The sequence below is a fragment of the Thermobia domestica genome, chromosome 13 (genome assembly GCF_964235325.1).
Source record: "Thermobia domestica chromosome 13, izTheDome1.hap1.1, whole genome shotgun sequence".
Classification (NCBI taxonomy): domain Eukaryota; kingdom Metazoa; phylum Arthropoda; class Insecta; order Zygentoma; family Lepismatidae; genus Thermobia; species Thermobia domestica.
In genome coordinates this window covers 130,396,486-130,421,018 of record NC_137466.1, presented here as the reverse complement: position 1 = coordinate 130,421,018, position 24,533 = coordinate 130,396,486, and the positions used below count along the sequence as shown (strand labels likewise).

Genomic DNA, 24,533 nt, shown 5'->3' with positions numbered 1-24,533 from the left:
ATATATATATATATATATATATATATATATATATGACTGACAGTACTTTTTTTTAATGATAAATTATTAAAAAATTATAATATTGAAAATCACAAATGAAACTCTGCATGTAAGCGGAATCCATTTTCAGTACCACTATACTAGGGGTGAGCCCACCTTGCTACGCCACTGGTCTAGACATATCCATAAATAAAAAGAAAACGATATGCCCCTTTGAAAATATTCCGAAAAACATTTCGCGTTAATCTTTTGTAAGTGACACGCTATGTCTGTTAGTTGTTACAAAAGTGATTGTGTAAGCAGAAGCCAATCGCTGGCAGGAATCAGATAGCGCCTGCGAGGGGCGGATACAGCCAGTGTAGTGTTCTAGTCCTTCCTAGTGCAATCCAAGTTGTTGTCTCTTTTCTTGTATGAAGTGCATTCGATGGGCTGTGCAATGTTTCTCTCAATAACAGTATTTGCTGCTGTGTTACTGAGTGTCGGTATCTGCGATGAAGACATTGTGTCAATTACTCAAGGGAAGCTACGGGGAACCACTTTAGTGACCCGCAAAGGACGTAGCTTCAAAGCTTTTAGAGGAATTCCGTACGCTCAGCCACCTCTAGGAGACCTCAGATTCAAGGTCAGTTTCTTTTTCCTGTTATCTCACTTGCGCTAACACGTGAACAAGTAAATATACTACACAAATAGAAGAGTGACTCGAAGAAAGCTTATAAGAAAGTTGTTTCTTTTAAATGCTTTCATTTTTTTAAGGATGACGGCAGTTTACTGACAGAGTATGGTAATTTCTTTTGACAGTCCTGGCAAGCTAATGGCCAGGGGGATCGTAATTTGAGAATTGAAAAAAAAATAGAAAAGAAGAGGAAGAGGAGGAGGAGGAAGAAGAAAAGAAAAAAGTGTAAAGCTTGTGCTAGCTCAGTGCTTCCCAACCAGTGTGTCGCGACACGGTATGTTATTTACTTCCATAGGGTGTGTTGCGAAATTTTGAGACTTTAAAAGTGATGAATCATTTGATAATTAATTTAAATCAATTTTGAGATTGACTGTACCAGTCAGTTTCCGGCGGCACCAACAATGCTTAGTAGCACATAGAGTCACAATTTCATAGAAACTTACAGTGTTAACACTACTATAATTTATATGATTTTTAATGCATTAAATCCAGTAATGTTGCTATGTCGTGACAACTCAATAAAGTGTGTCGTCAGTCAGAAATGGATGGTAACCACTGTGTTAGCCAACTAACAATTTGGTGTCATTTATCCAACAGTTTCGAACTCGCCTTATTTTAGCGTCCCTTTCACCGGTGATGTTATATGAGAGAGACGTGGATCTACAGTTGAAGGAAACCAAATCACTGTGATGCGTTCCAAATTTTCAAGATTCTCTGGCAGGGAATCAAACCCAAATGCTCACACGCTAACAAGCAGCCAACGAGGCGGGCTTTTGTTCCTTTCGTATGGACCTAAGTTTACAATTAAATGACAAAGTTGGCAGTTTTTTAGCCTACCATTTTCCACTATAGGTCTAATGAGTGCTATATGAGTATGTGTTGCTAATGACTGCTGTATTCTGCACTTTATTCAGTAAGTCCCTCCCCTTCCCTAAACCAAATGAACAATTGAAACTCCTCTGTCCACTCTCTTTGTATGTGATTTACAATGGCATTGGTTATAGTTAAGGAGCCGTACTTCCCATTTAGGGAAGGACGAGAAACGCCATACTTTCAGGAATTATTCATTGACTATCTAGGATGTTAAAAAGTAGGTAATAGACTGAGTTCTTGCCCTTGTACTTAGGGTGTTTAGGTAGTGCAACAGTAAGATGTATCCTCGTGCACGGGAGATGAGAAGTAGCTGTTCTTAACTATTACCTAAAATAGTTTTAAAAAAGCAATAACACATGCATATGTAATGCTGTGTTGCTAACTAAGCACAAAATGAAGATTTGTTAAATGGCACGGAACACAAATTATAACATGTAGAAAATCAAATTATGGGTGGAACCATACCTGTGAAGTCATTATGCTCAGTGTTGCCAATGTTTGAAGATAGGCCTATATGAATTCCTATATTTATCTCGGATGTAGAAGAGTACATACAGTGCTAACTCACTGCGGAGCGCTTTATCAACAGCAACACTGAAAAATTGACTACCAATAATGTGTGAGGTGATACAATATTACGTGCATCAGAAAAGTAAGCCTGCTAATCAATTGTCAATCCAAGAGCATGCATCATTTCAGTTTTGTGTTTGATACTATTCTGATTTTCCACCTGGGCAAACCTGCTTCGACACTGTGCTTCATCCCTTATTTTCATACTTCGGTGATTATATTCTTGTTTGTGGTCTCATATTTTGGTTTTAACTAGTTTGAATCGTGTACTGTATGTACTCTTCTACATCCGAGATTCGTATAGAAATTCATATAGACCTAACTTCAAACGTTGGCAACACTGCACATCATGACTTCACAGGTATGGTTCTAATCATAATTAGGTTTTATACATCTTATAATTTGTGTTCCGTGCCATTTAACAAATCTTCATTTTGTGCTTAGTTGGCAACACTGCATTACATATGATGTTATTGAGCCTGTCTGTGGGCACAATGTTTGCTTACTATATTGTTGTGTAAATGCCATTTTGATTACTTTAATCATTTTGAAGTTCTTTCTATGTAAGTGTATCTTTTGCATTGCTATCTTCACATGATTCTAGATTCTTCTTTCGTCTGTATCTCCTGTGTTTCTGGGTATCAGCCCGTAAAACTTTGGATTTCTCACTTTTTTCACTCCTTTATCGATTGCACATTCTTTCATTGGGCAATGCTACTATCAATATAAGATATTCCCTTGTAAGCTTCTTAGTATACCGGGTGTATGAAAAGTCCGGAGCTATAGGCCAAACCCGTTATGAGTAAAGATACGGAAAAATACGAAAGGAAGGAACATTGTTGGAAATAAGTGGTTTTCAATCTAAAATGGTGGATTTTGTTTTCAATCGCTATATCCGTTTTGGCTCCGTACTGCTAAGGACTCCATGTTAAACAATTAATCAAGTTTTCAGCTCAGCAGGCTGTTCTAACGGAACAAAAGGTCAGGCAAAAATGACACTGACAACGTGCATATTATGTGAAAGAATTGGAAAAGCTCGAATTCTCTTCCCAATAAAGCTGTATTGTATTTAGGATTCCAAGAGAACAGTCTGCCAAACTGACATCGTTGCTTTTTCATTTTACGTTGGGCGCCTTGCTACTATGAAGCCCAAACAGCTGATGTGATTGCAAAAATATCCTCTTTTTAAATTGAAACCCAACAACGTTCCTACTTTTCCCTTTTTAGTATCTTTACTTAGCCTATAATAAAGTTGACATAGACCCTATGGCGTTGGACTTTTGATACACCCGGTATTTTGCAGCCCAGGGGTGTAATTCGGGGAGGCAAAGGGCCAATTTCCCCTCACTAAGTCTGAAAAATACATCTTTCTAATCAATTGTATACTAATAAAAAACATGAAACTCTCTATGTGGGTGGGGAACCTTGACAGCACCACCAAGCAAAATCTGAAATGACGTCGCTGATCCAGAGCAGGGACATCATTTAAGGGAACATTTGAGAAAAATACTTTAAACAATATTACAGTAATGTATTAGTTATAATGTTAAACTCTACTTATATATATAAAGAGTTCTCCTCCTCCCTACAGGTTAAACCAAAATTAAGCTTCTGTATGATAAGTTGAAGTGTGAAAGTGAAAATCTGAGATGAGGCTATTAGCCAATTCTTTACGTGGTAGACTTGCTTCTAATTCTGGTTCTCAGTCTATTCCTTCATTCCAGTGGTGAATCTCGGTCGGGAATGTGTACAATGATTTTCTCAGGCCAGCCATCCTGAATGAGGTTTTCCTGGATTTTCTTCAATTACACCATGCAAGTGCCGGAATGGTGCCTTATATACTGATCTCAGGCCGCGTCCTTCCTTCCCCATTCTCTTCTTCCGTTCCAATTGCCCCAGGCAATATAATCGCTGAGGGGCGTCATCTCTCATACTCGACGGGCTAACATGGGCATAGATATCTAAAACCCAGAAATCTAATTCCTAATCCTAATTTCGACCTTTTTAATTTCTTTTTGAATCAAATGAGAAAGGAACTAACCACTTACTTGTGAACCAAAAATGAAATCTTTAAGTTTAACGTCCCACGGTTATGCCGGTTAGGCTAAAGGAGACGGTGATAATGAGAGATGAGTGAAATGGTGGAATGAAGAAAGTGGGAGGAAACGGGACAACCCCGAGAAAACCCACGAGCACGGTGTTTGTCCATCACAAAGTCCATACGGCGCGAGCTGGGATCGAACCAGGGACCCCAAGCACCGAAGGTGAACACTCTACCACTGAGCCACCGCGCCCCCCTACTTGTGAACCAAATAGTACTGCACAAACAAACGGAAAAATTGTTGGTTGACAGTTATAAATTAATAAGTAATAATAGTAGCTATGGATTTCTCTCAGCAACCGCAAGACCAGATCTTTTCTTTCATTATTATTATTATTATTATTATTATTATTATTATTATTATTATTATTATTATTATTATTATTGAAAAATACCGATATACTTGCGTTCATGAATCCTGAATAAGAATTTAAAAAGATTTAGAAGATCTAAAAGCATTTACTACAACATAACTGAATAATTACTCCAATTGTCTTACTTTTACGCTTCTTTAAAAAGTATTTTACAGACTTAAGGTAAAATTGTGGATGACTTAAGGGAACAGCATGGTACGATGTTACGGTTGAGCTCCCTTGTGATTATATGGTTGGCGTAATGCCTTCGGCGCGGGAAACCCAGGCTCGAATACCAGCGGGTGTTCGTGTGCTACGGATCCCACGTTAAATTGTAGCCTTGGTGATAAGCGGGACACTAAACCCGAAATCACCCAACCAATAGTAACAGTTGCAAAACAGCAGAAAAACTAATAGTACACTCTCTCTCTCTTTTTTTTTTTTTTTTTTTTATGGTTATCCCTCCAAGACATTGATGATTTGAAGGAGTGACCCAAGGAAAAAAATTTCCCTGGTGTCACATCTCTGATCATACTCAATGTGAATAATATTTTCGCAGTACTACTCTTTACTACAATGTATTGAAACTTTTCTTCCTTCCTCCGGAAGAAATCTTCTGAAATCCAAGGATTAAACTCTAAATAATAGTAATGAGAATGTTAATGATACATTTGGTACACCCACCTTCCTGAAAAGCTCCTGCCAGTTAAAACAAAAAACCCTTCCTCATAATATTTGTTTGTCACGGTAAATTCTCCTCTCTCTTTCCTAGTGTTACCCACGAGGCGAGAAATCTCTTCTCTCATCTTGAAAACTAGATGAGAGTCAAGAGAAAAACTGTAGTAACAAAAGTTTAAGTACAATCTCTTCCCACCTGAAGATACGCATTTCAGTTAAGGCCTACCGCTCACTGGCGACAAAACAGTTGCGCAACTATCTCGTCGCTGTCGTCTGCAGTCAGCAACTTCACGGCGACAAAACAGTTTTGTTGCCATACCCTCGCTCACTGGCGACGGCAACAGAAAAGTTGCCGAGCATTTGATATCACAATTTACATAATCGGCAACCGGAACAGTTCACATAATCGCTGGTTTCGGACATGAAAAAACTACCGCCCATTCCAATGGTTAAATAAATAAATTTAAATAAACTTGCGAAGGTAGCGTCAACAGGGGCGTTATTTCAGACTTCACTTGAGGAGGGCAAGAGCACCACCGACATAAGACTTTCACGTTGTGTACTAGTATATTAGTAGACAATTGATTAAAGTACATGTATTCCTCAAACTCTTGGGGAGCAATTGCACCTCCTGTCCCCCTAAATGACGTCCCTGAACGTCAATAAGTGACAAAAATAACAGCATTGTGTAAGCTAATACGAACAGGAACAATTATTCGAATCAAAAGATAACAAGAATAACGAAAATATAAAACGACTGGAAATAACTAACAGAACGAAACTAACAAAAGCGGCAATCCGACAACACTGTACAGTAACTGTACTCTCAATGTTCTACGTATAGCCATAAAATAAAAATTGGCTTTCTTCGTTCTTCCCGCGTATTCTTCACGTTTTAAAATCGGCCAGTTTTATACACTACAGTTTTTTTGTTCTTTATAGCTATTTGAAATGGAAAGAAACTTGAAAATGATAATTTTATCTGTATTTTTTTCTAGTTGTGGGAAATTAATGAAAGTAGTAGTGTGTAGTATGACAGCGATATGTCATTATCGAAAAATGCACCTGTCTATGTTGTTTTTTCTTAGCTGGAAAGCTCATTCTAGTTTCTTATAACAGCGAAACACACTTCCTTCCATAATTTCTTCTTTATATATATTTCTCCTTTAACGCTGAGCGTTTCTCTATATCCTCAATTAATTTTTCATATTCTTTATCACTAAAGACATGCTAGTCACTAATCAAAGAATGTGTTAGTTTCCATTGCGAACACTTCTTTTCACGCGCTACACACGGAACGAACTGTTACGTGAAAAAACTTGTAGAAAACATTTATTTTTTACCTTTCTATTTGGAGGTACCTCGGCAACTTTTTTGTCGCCGTCGCCTCAGTGAGCGGACTCCCATAAGACTCAATGCATTTTTAGATGTTGCGCAACTGTTCCGTCGCCGAGCTGTTGCCCTGCTGTCGCCCTGCTTGGCGACACCTCGGCAACTTTTCTGTCGCTGTCGCCTCAGTGAGCGGATTCCCATAAGACTCAATGCATTTAGCCAGAGCAACAAGATAGTTGCCCGACAAAATGTTGCCAGTGAGCGGTAGGCCTAAAGTGTAATCATAAAACAACTTAAACTAATATATTTTTGTTATAATTTGTAAACCACTTACCCACCTAGGAAACACCCTTTAATCAAAGTGACATGATAAAATTCCAGCTTGAGGGGGGTGGGTACTAACTACGTTCCAAAATTCATTTCAAACCGATCAACCGTCTTTCCGTGAGGCGATCAGAAACAGATAAAGTCGATTTGAAGGTGATCCCCTCTCTCCTTAAAAGGACATTGGAAGAAGCATGTGTGCTTACTTTTAATGAAGAGTTTGTATACCAAGTTCCATGTTAATAGCCTAAGGCCCTTGTGAGATACTATATTTTCCGCACAAATGTTGACCCCCGCATATCCCACTTAGGATACACACTAGGAAAGAAATGACATGGTAGAAAGAACGCTAGTTCGAGTTAAGTACTAAGTAAATTCCAGAATTCACTTCAAACTGTTCAGATGTTTTCCCATGATGTAATAACAAACGTCAAACGATGACTCTTTCAATGTGGCGGAAAATAATATATATAAAAATGCCCCGTTCCCCCTTAAAACAGGAACGTTCTAGGAGCTGGGATATTCGTAATGAGGAGTTGGAATAACGAGTTTCATCTACCTAACTTGGAGGACGAAGCTCATGAGATACCGTAAGACGGTGTTACTTTGCACTTCAGGGGTAACTTTGCAGAGAATATGAAAAGAGTTTCACAGTTCTCTGTCAGTAACAGAGATGGAGTGGGTCAGTGAGTCGGTGGGTCAGTGGGTCAAGTGGGTCGAGTTTTCTGAGTGGGTCAGTGGGTCGTGGGTCAACAGCATCTGACCCACTGTGACCCATCACCCACTGCGACCCACCACCCACCATGACCCACTGCGACCCACCGACTCAGTATGATCTACCTGCCCACTCTGTTCACTGCATTTTAGACAGTATCTTCTGAAGACTGGTAAATTTGTCTTCGTTTTACTTTCAAAATCTTCATTTCTCTTCCTTTTCCATTTGTTTCTGTCTACTTACCTGAGGTGAGTAAATCTAACCCAGTGAAAAAAGAACTTCAGGCACTTTTGGATATTGATATTTTTAATTGTAATAATAGCAATAGTACTTATACTACTACTTGGCTTTCGAGACCTGTGAGTTTTTAGAGGAGCTAACTACTGGAAAAAATGCATTTTTGAATCACTGTAATATATAAATTATTAAAAAAAAATGAATGTAACTATGTGTGCCTGATCATCACGGTCAAATTGTAAAGTCAAATTAAATTATTTTTGGTATATAGTTAGGCCTTAATCCAAACTGGGATGTTATATTGCTTTCATTATAATGCATAATATCCAAAGGAGGCAGTGAGAATCCGAATTTTTGCGGAAAAAAATTAGTAGGCCTATCTCGCAAGCCGTTAAACTTACGGAGCTGAAATGCAGTGTATTAACTCTTTATTGAAAATAAACATCCTAGCATTTTTTTAAATTCTTCTTTATGGGAGTGGGGCACTTTCTATATATGGAGAATTTGTAGTGAGTTGGTTTGTAAAAATGATCGAAAACGATCGATGTTATATAAGAAAAAAAATCAGAAACAAAAAATACAGTGCTTGGCTTCATATATCCATTCCTTTCTACTATAATAATTGCTGAAGCTTATATTTATTATATGGAGCGCTTACAGCACAGGGCAATCAACCCATAAAGTTGTGATTCCCGGCGGGAGCTCATGTGGTTCGGATTCCATGTTCATCAGTAGGTCCACGTCTCATATAGCCTCGCTGCTGAACGGGACGCTAAACTAAAATCAACCATAAAGTTGTGAGAAAAATATGCATAAAATTTGTACTGTAAGCTTAATTGCACGGAAATTTTAAGTTTGGATTGTACGCATAATTATATGAAAAATTTCACACTTTTTTCCCTTTAGGTTGGTCTACTTACCTTGATTTGGAATTTTCAAATTTCATCCTTTTTCCACTGAAAAGTATCAATAATTCAACAAGGAAATAATTATACTATGATAATTTAATTTAAATTCATCGTAATTTGGCACATGGCAAACAGCAATGGGGTAATTGAAGGGGAAGAAGGAGGGAAATTCCCATTCACCTCTGAACACTTTCCAGGAACCTCGTTCCCTTTCGCTTTCTAGACGGGGGAGGGAACTTGGTAATGGCACCAAACCTTTATGTGTAATTACAAAAATTAAATTTATAAACAAATAAGAAATCATCAGTTTTTCAGGCTTAATTGATAATTTATTCACAAGATTCCCTATCGAAGGCGTGGTAGATGAAGTTTCTGTTCTCCATGAGTCGACATTACCAACTAACATGGTCGATATGGAAAAGACGTTGTATGGTGATAGAAAGATGATACTTCTTGCTGAATATTTCAAAACTGACCAAAGAAAAATCGTTATCAGACTTAAGTCTAACAAGCAGATTGTCGATGAGGAGTTGCAGAAATCGGGTAGAAATATTATCAATTTCCACGACAGAGTGCGAACGGGGATTTTCCCTTCTGAATTTACAAATGACTGATATTAGAAATAGACTAAGTGCTCAAAGATGATCTAACTTGTTGTTCATCAATAATAATGGCCCACTGCTAGACAAGCTCAAAGTAAACGAGCTAGTTATTTCTTGGCTGAAGGATAGACATCATTCCGCTTTGGATGATTTACCACGAAAAAGTTACCATCAGGAAATAAACCCAATTTCAGATTTGCTTTAAGGTGGAAAATTACGAGTTATGGAAAATGTATACTTGATTACTAATGGCTTATTTGTGTTATTCAACTTTGTACCTAATTTTTACTAAGTCTCTTCTTTGCTTTAGGTAAACTACTTTGAATAAATATTCATAATAATTGTAATTATGCATATTTGTAACTTAAATTTAACATGGTGTTTTAGTGATTACACAAATTACAATTATGAGCATACATTATGGAGATGCTCTCACATAGGGTACCCGAGCACCTTTATTCCCTATGAACAACTGATTTTTCAAGTCTTTTGTGAGAAAAATACTGTGAACTGAGAAACCATAACCTTTTCCATATTGTACAGGGATATTTTCCTGCGAATAGAAGTTTCTTTTGGAATGCGTTCAGAAATTAACACTTGAAAGAATACTCTTTTAGTACAAGTATATTTTAGGCACACACTAATTTCCCCCCACCTCGAACTATTTCAATTTCCTCACTAACAAACACTTTACCATTTTATATCGTAAAGGTCAGATCCACAGTTATTGTAACAGTGCTTGAGCGATTGACTAGAAATTCAAACTCCGATTAGTGACAATTTCACAGTCTTGTTTTATTACAAGTGTAAACTCTTTAGTCAGTACAGAAGGGGCCGTGGATCGTGTTCAGAGTTGATGACGATGGATTTTGGTGAGTCAGAGTAGGTGACAGTGGATGAATGGTTCATGGTGGGTGGTGTTTCACGGTGGGTCAGAGTGGGTGGTGGGTCATGGTGGGTCAGTGGGTGGTGGGTCATGGTGAGTCAGAGTGGGTGGTGGGTCATGGTGGGTCGTGGGTCAGAGTGGGTCACGGTGGGTGGTGGGACAGTGGGTCAGAGTGGGTCACGGTGGGTGGTGGGACAGTGGGTCGTGGGTCAAGTTTTCATTGACCCACGCCAACTCTGGTCAGTAAAACCATGAACTGTAAAGAGGAAGTTTCAACTGCCACCGTAAGATAGAACATCTAACTGTATTTTGACTATAATGTTGACGGTTAACATCAGTTCTACCTAGGTAATTACCCGGAGGGTTTGTTGTTGTAGAGGTATGGAAAGCAGTCATTGTAAAGGCCGACAAAATTTGAAAGATATCACCTAAAAGAATCTCCGTCAAAGTTAAGTCGGTTTCGTAGAATACTACTGTGTATAATGGGACTTTGATGCAATAGTTGAAATTGAAATGTGAAACGTTTTAAACTTTTAAACAAAGTAAAACTGGGAGAAGGCGTTTCAGCCTCTAATCGGGGTTACTTTGCACCGATCCAAAATGCCCCTTAGATAGGAAATTATTACTACTGGCGCCTTCTGCCTTCTAAATTTAGGTAAATTTCCTATTTTAGGTAGATGCCGGAATGAATTTCTTGTTGGAAAATAAATTATGAAGAGTGGCGGATCCAGAAAAATAGTTTGAGAGTGGCTTCACTCGCAAAGGCTTCGTTTTTTTTAGAAATCACTAGACTTGGAGTGGGGTGTTGAAGCTTATACATATAGGAATAACTAACATTAGATTTTTTAAAAAAGGAAATCATGCAATTTGAGTGGGCTTCAGCCTAAAAGTCCCAAATCCCGTAAATCTTCCACTGATTACGGTTGGAATATTCTTGGACATTAGGAATAACCAAGGCAAATCAATTCATGGGGATTTTTTTTTCTGTTCCTGAGTTGGCGTCTTTTTGGGACATATGCTAAACTATCAGAATGTGGTTCCTGTGCCGGTATATATATATATATATATATATATATATATATATATATATATATATATATATATATATATATATATATATATAATATATTTACAAATATCGGTAATTCATACTAAGTATCGATACCGATACCATCATTCTAATATCAATATTCTAATATCATATTAGTTCCTAAGTGAATTCTTGACCCGACTACGGTAGGTCCCATAGTTTTGGAGCTATGGTCCTTTAAAGTTCATTTTTTCATGTTTTCGGCAGCCTATAAACTCCGAAAGGAAGCACTTGTGCACCCAGGTTGGTCTACTTTTTGTCTTACCTTGGTGTCACGAATCACCTTCCAAACGTTGTCGGTATTGTTTCGAAACATCCTGTGGAAAGTGTCCATAAACATAAAAAGTCTTATAGAATGTGTGCGTAAATATTGTATAGCAAGTCTTATAAAACGTGTCCATAAATATAGGAGGTCATAAGCACACCGGACAAAAAATTACGAAGTACGTACTTTATTGGTCAATACCGTGTTACATTCCCACTGGCTCGGATAACAGCTTTGATTTTGTTTGGCATACTATCACTGTGGGATCGGATGACATTCAAGTCCAGTTTGGTCCATTCCTGGAACAATTGGGCACATAGAGCGGCCAACATGGGGGGATATGTCGCTGTCTCTTCTTCACTACCCGTTCCAACATGTCCCAAATTTTCTCGATCACGTTGAGATCAGGGAAATTGGCAGGCCAGGAAAGATGTGGGATGTCCACCTGATGCTCAGCAAACCAATCCTGCACAATCCTGACTCGGTGAACGGTGCAGTTGTCGTCTTGGAATTGGGGCTTGGGGATGTGGCCATCTTGCAGAAACTGGACGAATGGCACCATCTCATTATCCAGAATAGTCACGTAATCCGCACCTGTCATGCGGTTGCTCGCCTCTATCAAGGGGCCCACAGCAGCACTGGAAATACATCCCCAAAACATGACACTACCACCCCCCTTCTGTACAGCCCGTTGCACACACTCTGCTTTGTAGGCTTCTCCGGTCCGCCGCATCACTCTGGCCCGGCCGTCATTCGAATAGAGGCAGAAGCTGGATCGTCGGACCACATGATGCGTCGCCATTGTTCAGTAGTTCAGTGGCGGTGTTGTTTCGCCCACACCAGGCACTTTTTCTTCTGTGTGGCAGTCAGCCTGGGACGTACCCGGGCTACGCGACTGAATATGCCTACACCATACAGTTCTTGGCTCAGCGTTCACTCAGACACTGGACGACTAGGTCCTGCATTGTACTCCTGCAACAGTTCCTGCCGCGGTGGCTCAGTGGTAGAGCTTTCATGTCTAGTGCAAGGGGTCCCTGGTTCGATCCCAGCTCGAGCCAAGTGATTTTTGTCGTAGACAAACACCGTGTGCTTGGGTTTCCTTGGGGCTTTCCCGTTTCCTCCCACTTTCTTCATTCCATCATTTCATTCATTTCTCATCATCACCGTCTCCTTTAGCCTACCGGGGCCGCGGTGGCAGAGTCGTAGAGCGTTCACCTCTGGTGCTTAGGGTCCCGGGTTCGATCCCAGCCCCCGCCAAGTGAACTTTGTGGTAGACAAACACCGTGTTCGTGGGTTTCCTCGGGGTTCTCCCGTTTGCTCCCACTTTCTTCATTCACCATTTCATTCATTACTCATTATGACCGTCTCCTTTAGCCTAACCGGCATAACCGTGGGACATAAAACTTAGATTTAATTTCATTTTCAACTTTTTTATTTATTTTTTTATATAAATTTTATTGGATTTTCATTTTGAATTTGATGTAAAGGAAGATTTGAATCGTTACATTTAAAAAAGAAGCTACAAAGAATAATAGTTTTACTTTTAAAATATGCAGTAGTGTAATAATAAAATAATGAACTTTCGTCTGTTATAGTGCGAATATTCAAATACTAAAAGATATGCTTTCGCGTAATTATAGCTAAAATAATTAGGAAAATTGTTTTAATTGTAGAATTATTTTCTATTGTAATAAAAAATGAATATTTTGATTATAAGAAATACAGTCACCTTTTTCAATATTTCTCTTTATTCACACTAAAATTATAAATATAAGTAAAACATGAGAAAAAGGTATTATGAAACAGTATATAAAAATGTATTTTTTATTATTATTATTATTATTATTATTATTATTATTATTATTATTATTATTATTATTATTATTATTATTATTCAATTTTAGTATTTTTTCGTCTTGCTTATTAAATTTCGTTCGAACGTGCGCCCGTATGCCTGGTCTTAACGGTAAATCTAGTCCTGAATCTGTTCAGACAAGAAGCGAAAACGAGCGAGTAATCTATTCCCTTTTATGTGTTGCAAGTTACGCTAAACGCCCATTTTGGCCTTCGATACACAGACAGAACATGAGATGCAACTTTCCTTGCAGTGCCTGAAGCTAGTTAGATGGATCTGGGCGTTGCTATGGAACACAGTAGTGTTTTCATTTCACACACATTTTTAAACTTACTAGAATCGCGTTAATAAATACATTTATTTCGTATGGAGTTGTAACATAAAGAACTATTGCGATTTTCTGTTCTTATCATAATCATCATATATTTTGCCATTAAAATTAAGTCATTTACTACAACAAAGAAGCTTGCATGCACCAAGGTCTTCTGCAAACCTTTTCGTCTTGACGTAACAATTTCCGTTTTAATACTGTTCTCTAATTGTAGCCTCTTTCGCCTCTCCCTCTTTTTCCTACCACTGTGCTTTCTATCACTCTACAATTTCATCTTAGCTAACGTCTCAGTTTCTCTTCCTCTTTTTAATTACATCTAAGACTATTCTCTCCTACTGTTCCTAACACTTGGGGACGCGGTGGCTCAGTGGTAGAGCGTTCACCTCCGGTGCTTGGGGTCCCTGGTTCGATCCCAGCTCGCGCGGTGTGGACTTTGTGGTGGACAAACATCGTGCTCGTGGGTTTTTTCGGGGTTCTCCCGTTTCCTCCCACTTCTTTCATTCCACCATTTTATTCATTTCTGATCTTCACCGTGTCCTTTAGCCTAACCGGCATAACCGTGGGGCGTAAGACTTAAAGATTTCATTTCATTTCATTTTATTCCTAACACTTGCTTATTACTTTTTCGTTTGATCCAGCTATTTCTCATTGTTCTTCTTCATACTCACAGTTCTAAAGACTCTAGTCGTTTCATCGTTTTAGCGTAGTTTCCATGTTTTTACCCCATAGACCACTTTACTACTTACGAAATATTTTATTATTCACAGTTACATTGTTAGTGTGTGAGATCTCTGGTTTGATGCATCTAGCGCCAAAAAGGCTTTTTGGTGAACAAAACTCCATGTGCGTGAGTCTTCTCGAGTTTTCCAGTTTCACCGTTTCCTTTAGCATACATAAAATAACCGGGGAACATAAAACTGAAAGTTTTAATTTAATTTTTACGAAACATTTTATGGCAAAATGTGATACATACATCAAGTACAATTTTACAGGAAAGTAAATCTAAATACTTTTTATTAATTGGAAATGCTTTCATTTCACTCGTTACAACGAACATATAGCCTACCGGTAAATAGGAAACTTTCGATTAAACCATTACCAATCTTTGCCAATGTTTAGATCTCAGAAAAAAGAAAAGAAAAGGTAAAACGTAACATATTTGCTATCCTCGTATAGATTTGGTACCGACTGCTTAGTTTCAATCACCATGGCTTTTGTCTTTCTTACATATATTTTCATCCTATATTCTTGGCAACGTTTCCTCAGGTATTTTGCACATCTCATTAATTTTCTCTTCAGATTTCTCAGCAAGTGCCAATATCATCTGCAAACCGTAAGTACCTAATTATTCTTCCTTCTAGTCAGATACCGTTTTAATTATACAGAAGTTTACTGTTTCTTACATAGCGTTAGCGAGATGCAACATCCATATTGAACACCATTTCAACCGCGTTCCTCTGTCATTTCTTTCGCTATTCTAATACTTACTGTGGAAAATTACAATAATTACTCAGTGAAACTTTTTATATCTTATTTTGCATATGGTGCAAAACTGTTTCATTTAGTTGTTTAACGTAATCTAATTAAAGTTTGCTACTTAGTTCCAAAAGTTCATTTTTTCAATTTTAACCTCCTTAGCACTCAAGAGCCCAAAACCCGATACCCGAAGAAATTATGTGCTAGGCTTACCAGGTAAAATGTGCTTGATGCGATAACATAAAATAAGATTCAAAGTCAAGACAGTGTCCTTTAATCTTAAGCCCAGTATTCATAGACGGTGACTGTTTTCCCATTTGACTTTGAATGAAACATCTTTATAATCATCTGTTCGGATGGCCATAAAAGGGGTTAATGACGCAAACTGAGTCATAAATTTTAAGGATGAAACATTTGACTCAATTAACAGCTAAAATTTTGTGTTAAGAATGTGTGAAATTTGCACAATAAGAACTTTTAATAAGGCTATGCTATGAATGGGAATTCCCTTACAGCACGTTTGGATAATTGCAAAAATAAAAATACGTTCACCCAACGTAGTTTGAAATACGTGTTTCACCAACCGACAGTTTGCCATCATTTATCTAACAGTTTGAACCATAATTTTACATATTTTGTAGGGGGTTACGTTGGTTGGCAAGTGCTCAGCATAGCACCCAATTACTACATACCAACGTTGGCATTTAGTTGGCGTACCATTTTCCATCATTTGGACTACTGTTTGTACTTCCAGGATCATTAGAAAACCATTGAGAAAGTTCTGAGGTAGATATTTCTTTTGTGATACTATTCCAGAAAAATTTAGAAGCTGTATCATGGAAAGTTTTTAAGTGACAATTATCCCATCTTCCTTATTTACTTAAATCTTCAACTTTCTACATATCAACGTTGGCATTTAGTTGGCGTACGATTTTCCATCATTTGGACTACTGTTTGTACTTCCAGGATCATTAGAAAACCATTGAGAAAGTTCAGAGGTAGATATTTCTTTTGTGATACTATGCCAGAAAAATTTAGAAGTTGTATCATGGAAAGTTTTTAAGTGACAATTATCCCATCTTCCTTATTTACTTAAATCTTCAACTTTCGTATTATTGATATCTTCTTTTGTCATGTAAACATGATAGGGTACTAGTGAACGCTGCAAACATTGTTAAATAATGCATTTGTAGATTTTTGTAAAAGATAAGTACAAGTGTATTATAAGGGTGAAAGTATTCTCATACTAAATGCATATATCTCTTGTTATTACAGCCTCCTGTTGAGCCTGGACCCTGGGATGGCGTTCTGGATGCCACCGAGTATGGTCCTGTCTGCATTCAGAAAGATTTCATTTTCGAAGCATCTCCAATCGTCAAAGGAGAGGAGGACTGCCTTACACTCAATGTTTTCACACACATGGTAACCTTTTATTTTTTCTATTTTTAGGTTAATATTATATAAGTAGTAATGTGACACTATATATATATAATATACTGTGTATATTTGTCATTGCTAGAAATATTTGTTTCGCTGTTAGAAAAAGGAATTCAACAATAATGTACTTAACATATCCAGTGCATAACTCGTACATCAACAATCTTATCATTTATTACTGTCAATAGACATGTTTATTTAGCGTCACAAAAAATCATTTTTCGCGAAAACGGCGTGTGAGAAGTTTTAATTGTTTGAAGCATTTCAGTTTCATTACCTCGTGATCTTTAGATTGATACATATTTCATATTCGGACAATGTTATAGTTACACAAAAATTAAAGTCATAAGGATTAATCATAATTTCGGATTATATTTCATTAGGGCCTTAGTTAAACAAAAATTAGTCATAAGGATTAATCACAATTTTGGGTTGTATGTCATTCGAGTGTTTATCTTGCTAGTGTCATAGTGAAAGGTTTGATGAAAGTATCAGTATCAGTTAACTTCAGTATCAGTTTAATTTTGATGGGTAGCGTTGTTATCGTATAGCACTAATTTTTAGATTTATAAAAAAAATTACTCGAAAAATACTCATTAGAATTCATATTTTATTCAGCTGGATTAGGTTTATCAGTTGGTATAGTTCTTATCTTTGGATATTTCTTTTTTCTTCGTTAAATGCTAATAACATTGAAAAATTGATTAATTTTTGGAGAATAAATATTAGCGAAATTAGTGTTATAAGTAGTGGAGCGGTAATTCTAGCAAAATAAATTATTAACACTCCAAATAGTACAAAACAAGTTCGAGTTTATTTTTTAAAAAAACAAGATACAAATATGAAAAGAAACTTGAAATATATGGATTCTTCGTGCTTAAAAAGGAAAAAATTATGATGATCCATTACGTTACAAAACTACAAAATGTTACGAGAATCAGCGATCGATCTTGAGTTTAAACCGAATCTTACGACCAAAGTTGGTAATTTTTAAGTATACAGTAGTATCAAAAGTGGCATTAATAATAGATCAGTCAGTAACAACTCAATACTCTGTGATGTCCTGTAGTTTTCTGTTCTTTCTCAGTAAACGACACGGAGAGAAGGATGTTGTAGGCAATCTCACATTGATAAAAGTAAAGGTGACACAAAAGCAAGAAAGTCGACAGGGTAGCCTAAGGGTTTTCAAACTTTTTGCAGTTGAGGCTCCCTCAACCACCAAAATCTGAACGCGCCTCCCCTGTCAAAAATGAAGTGTATCAACAACATAAATAGATGTGTCCCTAAAAGAAAGACAATCACTATGATAAACTATGTTTCATTTATTAATCACTAATGGAAATATATCAGTAACACAGGTAATCTATGTACATTGCACACACTGACTACACCTTTTAATGTTATTAGCCGGTGTTAATAATTATAAATTCTGGTGAGACAGATATTTATGTTAAAATTGAAAACTACGAGCAGAGAGGAAATTCAAATAATTAAAACCGGCACATTTAAATGTTGAGCAAAGTTAATGGAATGTATGAGCTTGTTTTGAGTCACACAATTTATTAAATCTGAGCACATATTTTGAAATGGCAAGACGGCTTCGACCAATGAAAGTAAAACAAATAAGACTATTTGTTAATTGCTGTAGTACTTTATAAAAGATTAAAACTCAAGAATCGTTTCAAAAATAACAGAAAATTAAGAGAAAGAAATATTCGGCTAACATGGCGTCGCGCGAAATTCCAAAGACATTTAAGAAGACATACTATTCTACAGAGATAAAGTAGAAGATCATTAATGGCCATCAAAGAAACATTATACACGTTTAAGCCAAAGGTGAAAGGGTCATCCCTGATCATATGTGCAGCAGAGGTGATACAAAGGCTTAGTCCACTATGTATTACTAAACAAGAAGGGTGCAAACTTAAGTATGCGTATTGCATTATAAATATGTTTCTTCCTATTGTATATTTTGTAGAAGTCCTCGCGCCTCCCCTGACAATCTTCGGCGCCTCCCCAGAGAGGCGCGCCAGAACAGTTTGAAAACCCTGGGTTAGCCAATGATTTTTCAGGAATACTACTAGTGGACTAGTGCAGGATACTATATGACTACTGCCAACACTTCTTTATTCTATTCTCCTAATCCCTCCTCTCCTTTTCCCATTTCTCTCTCTCTCTCTCTCTCTCTCTCTCTCTCTCTCTCTCTCTCTCTTAATTTTTCAGATTGTAAAAGTGCACTCCTAACACACATGGCAGACTTTTTTTTATAGGAATAAGCATTTTTCTTTTGCCACGTTTGAAGTTGGCTTTATCTTTATATATTTTTATTTAAAAAAAATAATCTATTAGCCTTCAGTTGATTTGAAAAGATCAGTGAATAGGTCACGTTATTTAGGAACTCATCCGATCTTGATAAAATATATTAGCATCATAGACTTTACGTCATGTATATAAAGTACATTCCATTTGAAAATTGTTTGTCTTTTCCATCACACTTCTCAATCAAATTTTTCTTGCCTTTTTATTGCATCTTAATAAAGACTTTGCATCTCTTAACATAATAGGACCGCGATAACTTAGTGGTAGAGCATACTTCTTGTGGGGTCCTGGTTCGTTCTCAGTTCGCGACCAATGAGCTTTGTGGCGGACAAACACCGTGTGTGTGGGTTTTCTCAGGGTTCTCCCGTTTCCTCCCATATTTCATTCCACTATTTTTGTGCATTTCTCATCATTACACTCTGCTTTAGCCTGCACAGCATAATCATTGGACGTAAAACTAAAAGCTTCCATTTTACAGTCTGATACCCTTCTTGTACCTTTAAAATATCCTTGAAGGACACATTGATATTCACAACCACTCGGAGTTCTGCTTGTATTAGTTCACGTAGCTTCTGTTCCTAACATCAGTATATCATGATTAATCGAAACTGAGATACGATCGAGACAGTGTGGACAAACGAAGTCTAAGATACTAAAACCTAATCATTCTTGAGTTGATGGTTCCGGTTAGATATGAGATAAAAGCACAATCTGTTTCATTTCCTCTCTGAATACTACTGTAAGTCACATTGATGGGTTGTTTTGTTAGGTGTCTTCCCACTTTGCCTAATAGTTTATCAGCTGTCAATCACAGATAATAATCACATCCGCCATTTTAGGTGAAATGCCAATTCCCACTTGGCATAATTCCCATTACGCCTAACGATTTTATCAGGAAGGAAATACTCCCTATATAGCAGATCTGGCAGGGTTTCCATACTTATACATAAATGACAGAAACTTACATACAAAATCCAAATTTATTTCAACTAAATATAACATATAAAATATTTCAAATATACAAAAAAAAACATCTTACATCAAAGAAATTACTACGAGCATATTAACAACTTATCATAACGAAGAACTAAGTTTGCTATTTAAAAAAACTGTCATTTCAAATAACTATAACAAAATATATTTCAGATATAAAATATTGTAACTATAGAGCAGCGTTTCCCAACCTTTTTCAACTTGCGGCACACTACGGGTGTTACTTGGATTCTCGCGGCACACTTATAGATATTATTACTTGTAAATATAAAACTGGTATTTTTTCTGTGATTATTGGTCTCCTACTCACAGAGAAGAAAGCTCGATCATTGTTTTTTTTTTTTTTTTTTTTTGTGGTAAATCATTATGCTTATTTTTCATTCTAATTTAAAAATAGAAAACAATTGCAATGAAATATTAGACTCAAGTTTTTAAAAATACGCTTTCTTTTTAAAAACTGTATCCATCCTTTTACTAAGAAGGAAGATCACTAAATAACGAACGAACAAACAAATCTCATTTACTTTTAAAACACAAATGTAGGTACTTTGTCGAAAGGATTGAATGATATTTTAAATTTTTAAGTTAGGAAATAGTCTGCAACAACAAAGAAGCAATAATGGTCATAACAATGATAACCATTTTTTTCCAACATTAGAAATGTACAGAACAGTAACCCGGTATGAAACTTAAAATTGTAGATTCACAGTAGAGTTTCATAGTAATGTGAAATACAAATATACATTTTTCCCTACCTTTTGCAATTTGATTGCTATAAAATTAATAATTGTTTCGATTCCTCGCGGCACACCAGCGGCCCATTCACGGCACACCAGTGTGCCGCGGCACACCGGTTGGGAAACGCTGCTATAGAGTGTGAATACACACACAGTTGTCCGGGAGCAGGCATAACATTAGTTAGCCTTTGTCAGCAGCACAGCATCACAAATTTACAACGTATTACACTCACTTCTACGCGGTGAGCTCTTCTGAATCACACATCACATATATGTATATAATAGCGTATAGCGTCTACATAAGAAAATAAGGAAATTTCTTCGTTTCGTAATCTCTCTTCCAACACATTGACGCTATCATTCAGCCTTTTCGACTTTCGTTTTTGCTGCACCCCACGATTCCCAATCCCCAACAATTGCATCGTCTTCTCATTTTCCATCTGATCCGACTACATTTGGTGAATAAACGTGAATATATTCGGATGGTGTCTGAAAAAGCGCTTGTTCCATTTAGAATGCTAACCTTCTACTTTATTGGTAGTTCTTTCTGCGTTACTGCCAAAGTGATTCCAGATGATCCTTTAAAAAAAATCATTGTTCCTTCATTTTTTAGTAGGCTATAAAATGTAAGCGAGTATAGGAAATAAGATTCTTAAATATTAATTAGTTATATATTAAGTATTAAGTATTACTGTAATAAATTATTAATCAATTAAAATATTAAACAGAGAACAATTAAGTTTATTTGAAAATACCGGTTGCCTTGTAAGTTTTTATTTCAACTACTATAAAAGTTGTGAGTATAATTACTATTAACAAACTTTAAAAATGAAAACATTTTGCACAACTACTTACGGAGAGAATGTAGCGTCCGTATCATCAACCCACGTCTCTACCATGTAGTCATGAAATTCATGCTGTTATCTGACATCAGGACCACCTTCCTGTAAATACAAATATGCCTCGCTGATTCTTTCAAGAGGAACAATTGGAAAATCTCCAGCATGTCGAATCCACTTCCTAACATCCACATGTTCTCTGTACAGAGGATATAAACCTAGCTCCTATACTTGCCTCCAAATGCATTGTCCATAATGAAAAAAACACCCATGAATCATAACATTAGGATAACGTTCCTCAATATCATTCATTGAAGCTTTCTCAAAATCAATTATAACGTCCTGCACTTTACAGTCAATATTCTCTGCCTTTGCTACCTCTTTAATAAGGCTAAACAGACATATGTATATGTTCTGAGATTTTGAAGGCAACAAACAGAAAGAAATGCAAACGATTACCCTAAGTAATTTCCGTGTAGGGTATATAATTGTCCAAACAACGGAGGTATACACTTGAATGTACTATCCATAATAACGGTCTTGCCGGAACATAGTTTGTTCAGATTTTCCATAGTTCCAAATACCTGTAAATAAGAAGAAAGTGTAAAACACTTTAGAATGACTAAGAAATATAATTATTCTAGATCTAGGAGAGCGATATCTTGATTTTTTTTACAATAAATAATAATGAATTATATTTATAATGAGCCCGCTCGTAGTTAACTTGTTACTAACAATACATAAGGCAAGAAAATCTTAAATATAAACATAGATCTAATTACGCTAATGACAGACGACTGATATCAAAATAAAATCAGAAAAAGATATGTAAGAAACAAAAATGAGAAGAAACTTACAATAATACGACTGGAATCTCTTCCGTCATCTATTAGAAGAAAATTCTTAGTTAACTCTTCAATCGTGCATGGAATCTGCACAGCGTTCCTATTCCTTGTCCTGATCTCACAGCATCGAAAGTTGGAATTTCTGCTATTTCTTCTTTCGTCATACTTCGTCCAAGAACTTCCTCCTTGTTAATAAGAACAATATTGACTTAGTTAATTAAAATGTGCTGTATACCAAATTACCTTTTCAAAAAGTTGCTATTTACTGCTAACTATATGACTGTGAATACCAAGAAAAAAATACAAGCAAAAATGTTTTATGATGCACATTTATATAAAAACTTGAATTATGTGAAATCAAAGCATGACTACATACTACGTTAAAATTTCCACTGGCTTCATTTCTTAATAAGAAAGCATAATAGTTCGAGAAGGAGTCTGTTTAGTGAAAACATATAGTCTATCAGAAACTGTATAACAAAAAATATTACCTATAAATTGCCTGGATTGATGTTGGTTCTCCGCTTGCTCTGCTTTTCATTGTTTCAATAACACGCTTATTCTTAACCTGCCTCGTGGTTGGTCCATGTATGTGTGTGTTCCAGACTTCGACATTACTTCATTTTCACAGAGAACTATCGTTATGTCTTATGTTTCACTTGTCTGTTTATACGATACACATAATCCTCATAACACAAAAGCTTTCCGCCTTTTCTGCTCCTCAGAAATGATACAGACATAATAATAAATAATAACAATAAACTCTGCAATGAATAGCAATAATAATCAAGCCTCTGCACTGAATCAGCACTACTTAACGAAACTGACAGCTTCTTAACAAAGTTCATCGATTCCATACCCTGGAACCCGGTGCACAGAACTTTTATTTTATTTTATTTTATTTATTTATTTTGTGTATGGCTGTGTAATCGTTGCTTTTGTCAACAAGGGCTTTTAAATGTGTCTGTGATTTATTTATGTATAAGTATGGAAACACTGTCAGATCGTCTATATAGAGGGTTTTTCCTTCCTAATAAGATCATTAGGCGTAATGGGAGTTAGGCCAAATGGGAATTGGCATTTCACGTAAAATGGTGGATGCGATTATTATCTGATAAAGTGTTAGGCAAAGTGTAAATTAGGCCAAAAAATTAAATCTTTGAGTTTTACGTCCCACGGTTATGCCGGTTAGGCTAAAGGACACGGCGATGATGAGTAATGAATGAAGTGGTGGAATGAAGAAAGTGGGAGGAAACGGGAGAACCCCGAGGAAACCCACGCACACAATGTTTGTCCACCACAAAGTTCACTTGGCGGGGGCTGGAAATGAACCCGGGACCCCAAGCACCAGAGCCACCGGGCCCCCGAATCAGGCCAAATGACGACTAAATCGTTTTGTTAACCATTTGCGAGAAACCTGTTCTAATTTATTCGTGCTAACTTATAAAAACATTTTAAAAGTGTCCAAGACTGATATTTTTGTTATTTACTAAAACATTCGAAATAAATAGTTTTACGGTGAAAATTAAAACGTTTAACGTAAAATGTACGAAATGAATTTTTTGAGTTTTACGTCCCACGGTTATGCCGTTTAGGCTAAAGGAGACGGTGGTGATGAGATATGAATGAAATGGTGGAATGAAGAAAATAGGAGAACCCTGAGAAAACCCACGCACACGGTGTTTGTCCACCCAAAGTTCACTTGGCGGGAGCAGGGTTTGAACCCGGGACCCCAAGCACCAGAGGTGAACGCTCTACCACTGAGCCACCGCGGCCCGTAAAATGTACGAGAAAAACGTAAAACTTACGGGGAAAACGTAAAATCTGAGAACCCCTACGTCCCTTTTCACTCTTCAAGAATGATTCATTTGTGAGTTCCAATTTGTAATTCATCTAATAGTTACTTGTATTAACTTCCTACTAGCAAATGCTACTGCATTTCAGCTTGGACAATATTTTGCCACGTTCTCCTGCGTTCCCTCTTTCGTTTCATAATCGATATTGAATTGAGTCCTCAGCTTTACGATCATTTCTGTTAATGTTAAATTTTTGCATTAGAAATCCGTATGTTATCAGGTTGTCTTTAAAATATTG

General features: G+C 36.7%; 1 protein-coding gene across 1 annotated transcript in view; it reads left to right on the top strand.

The window, feature by feature from the left end:
* Nucleotides 1-338: 338 nt before the first annotated feature.
* Nucleotides 339-24,533, top strand: part of LOC145668508 (venom carboxylesterase-6-like) — a 57,268-nt gene continuing 33,073 nt past the window's right edge. The window contains exons 1-2 of the mRNA XM_081736475.1: nt 339-622; nt 16,545-16,691. Coding sequence (XP_081592601.1) covers nt 425-622; nt 16,545-16,691 — 345 coding nt within the window. The 5' untranslated portion in view covers nt 339-424. The remainder of the gene's footprint in view (nt 623-16,544; nt 16,692-24,533) is intronic.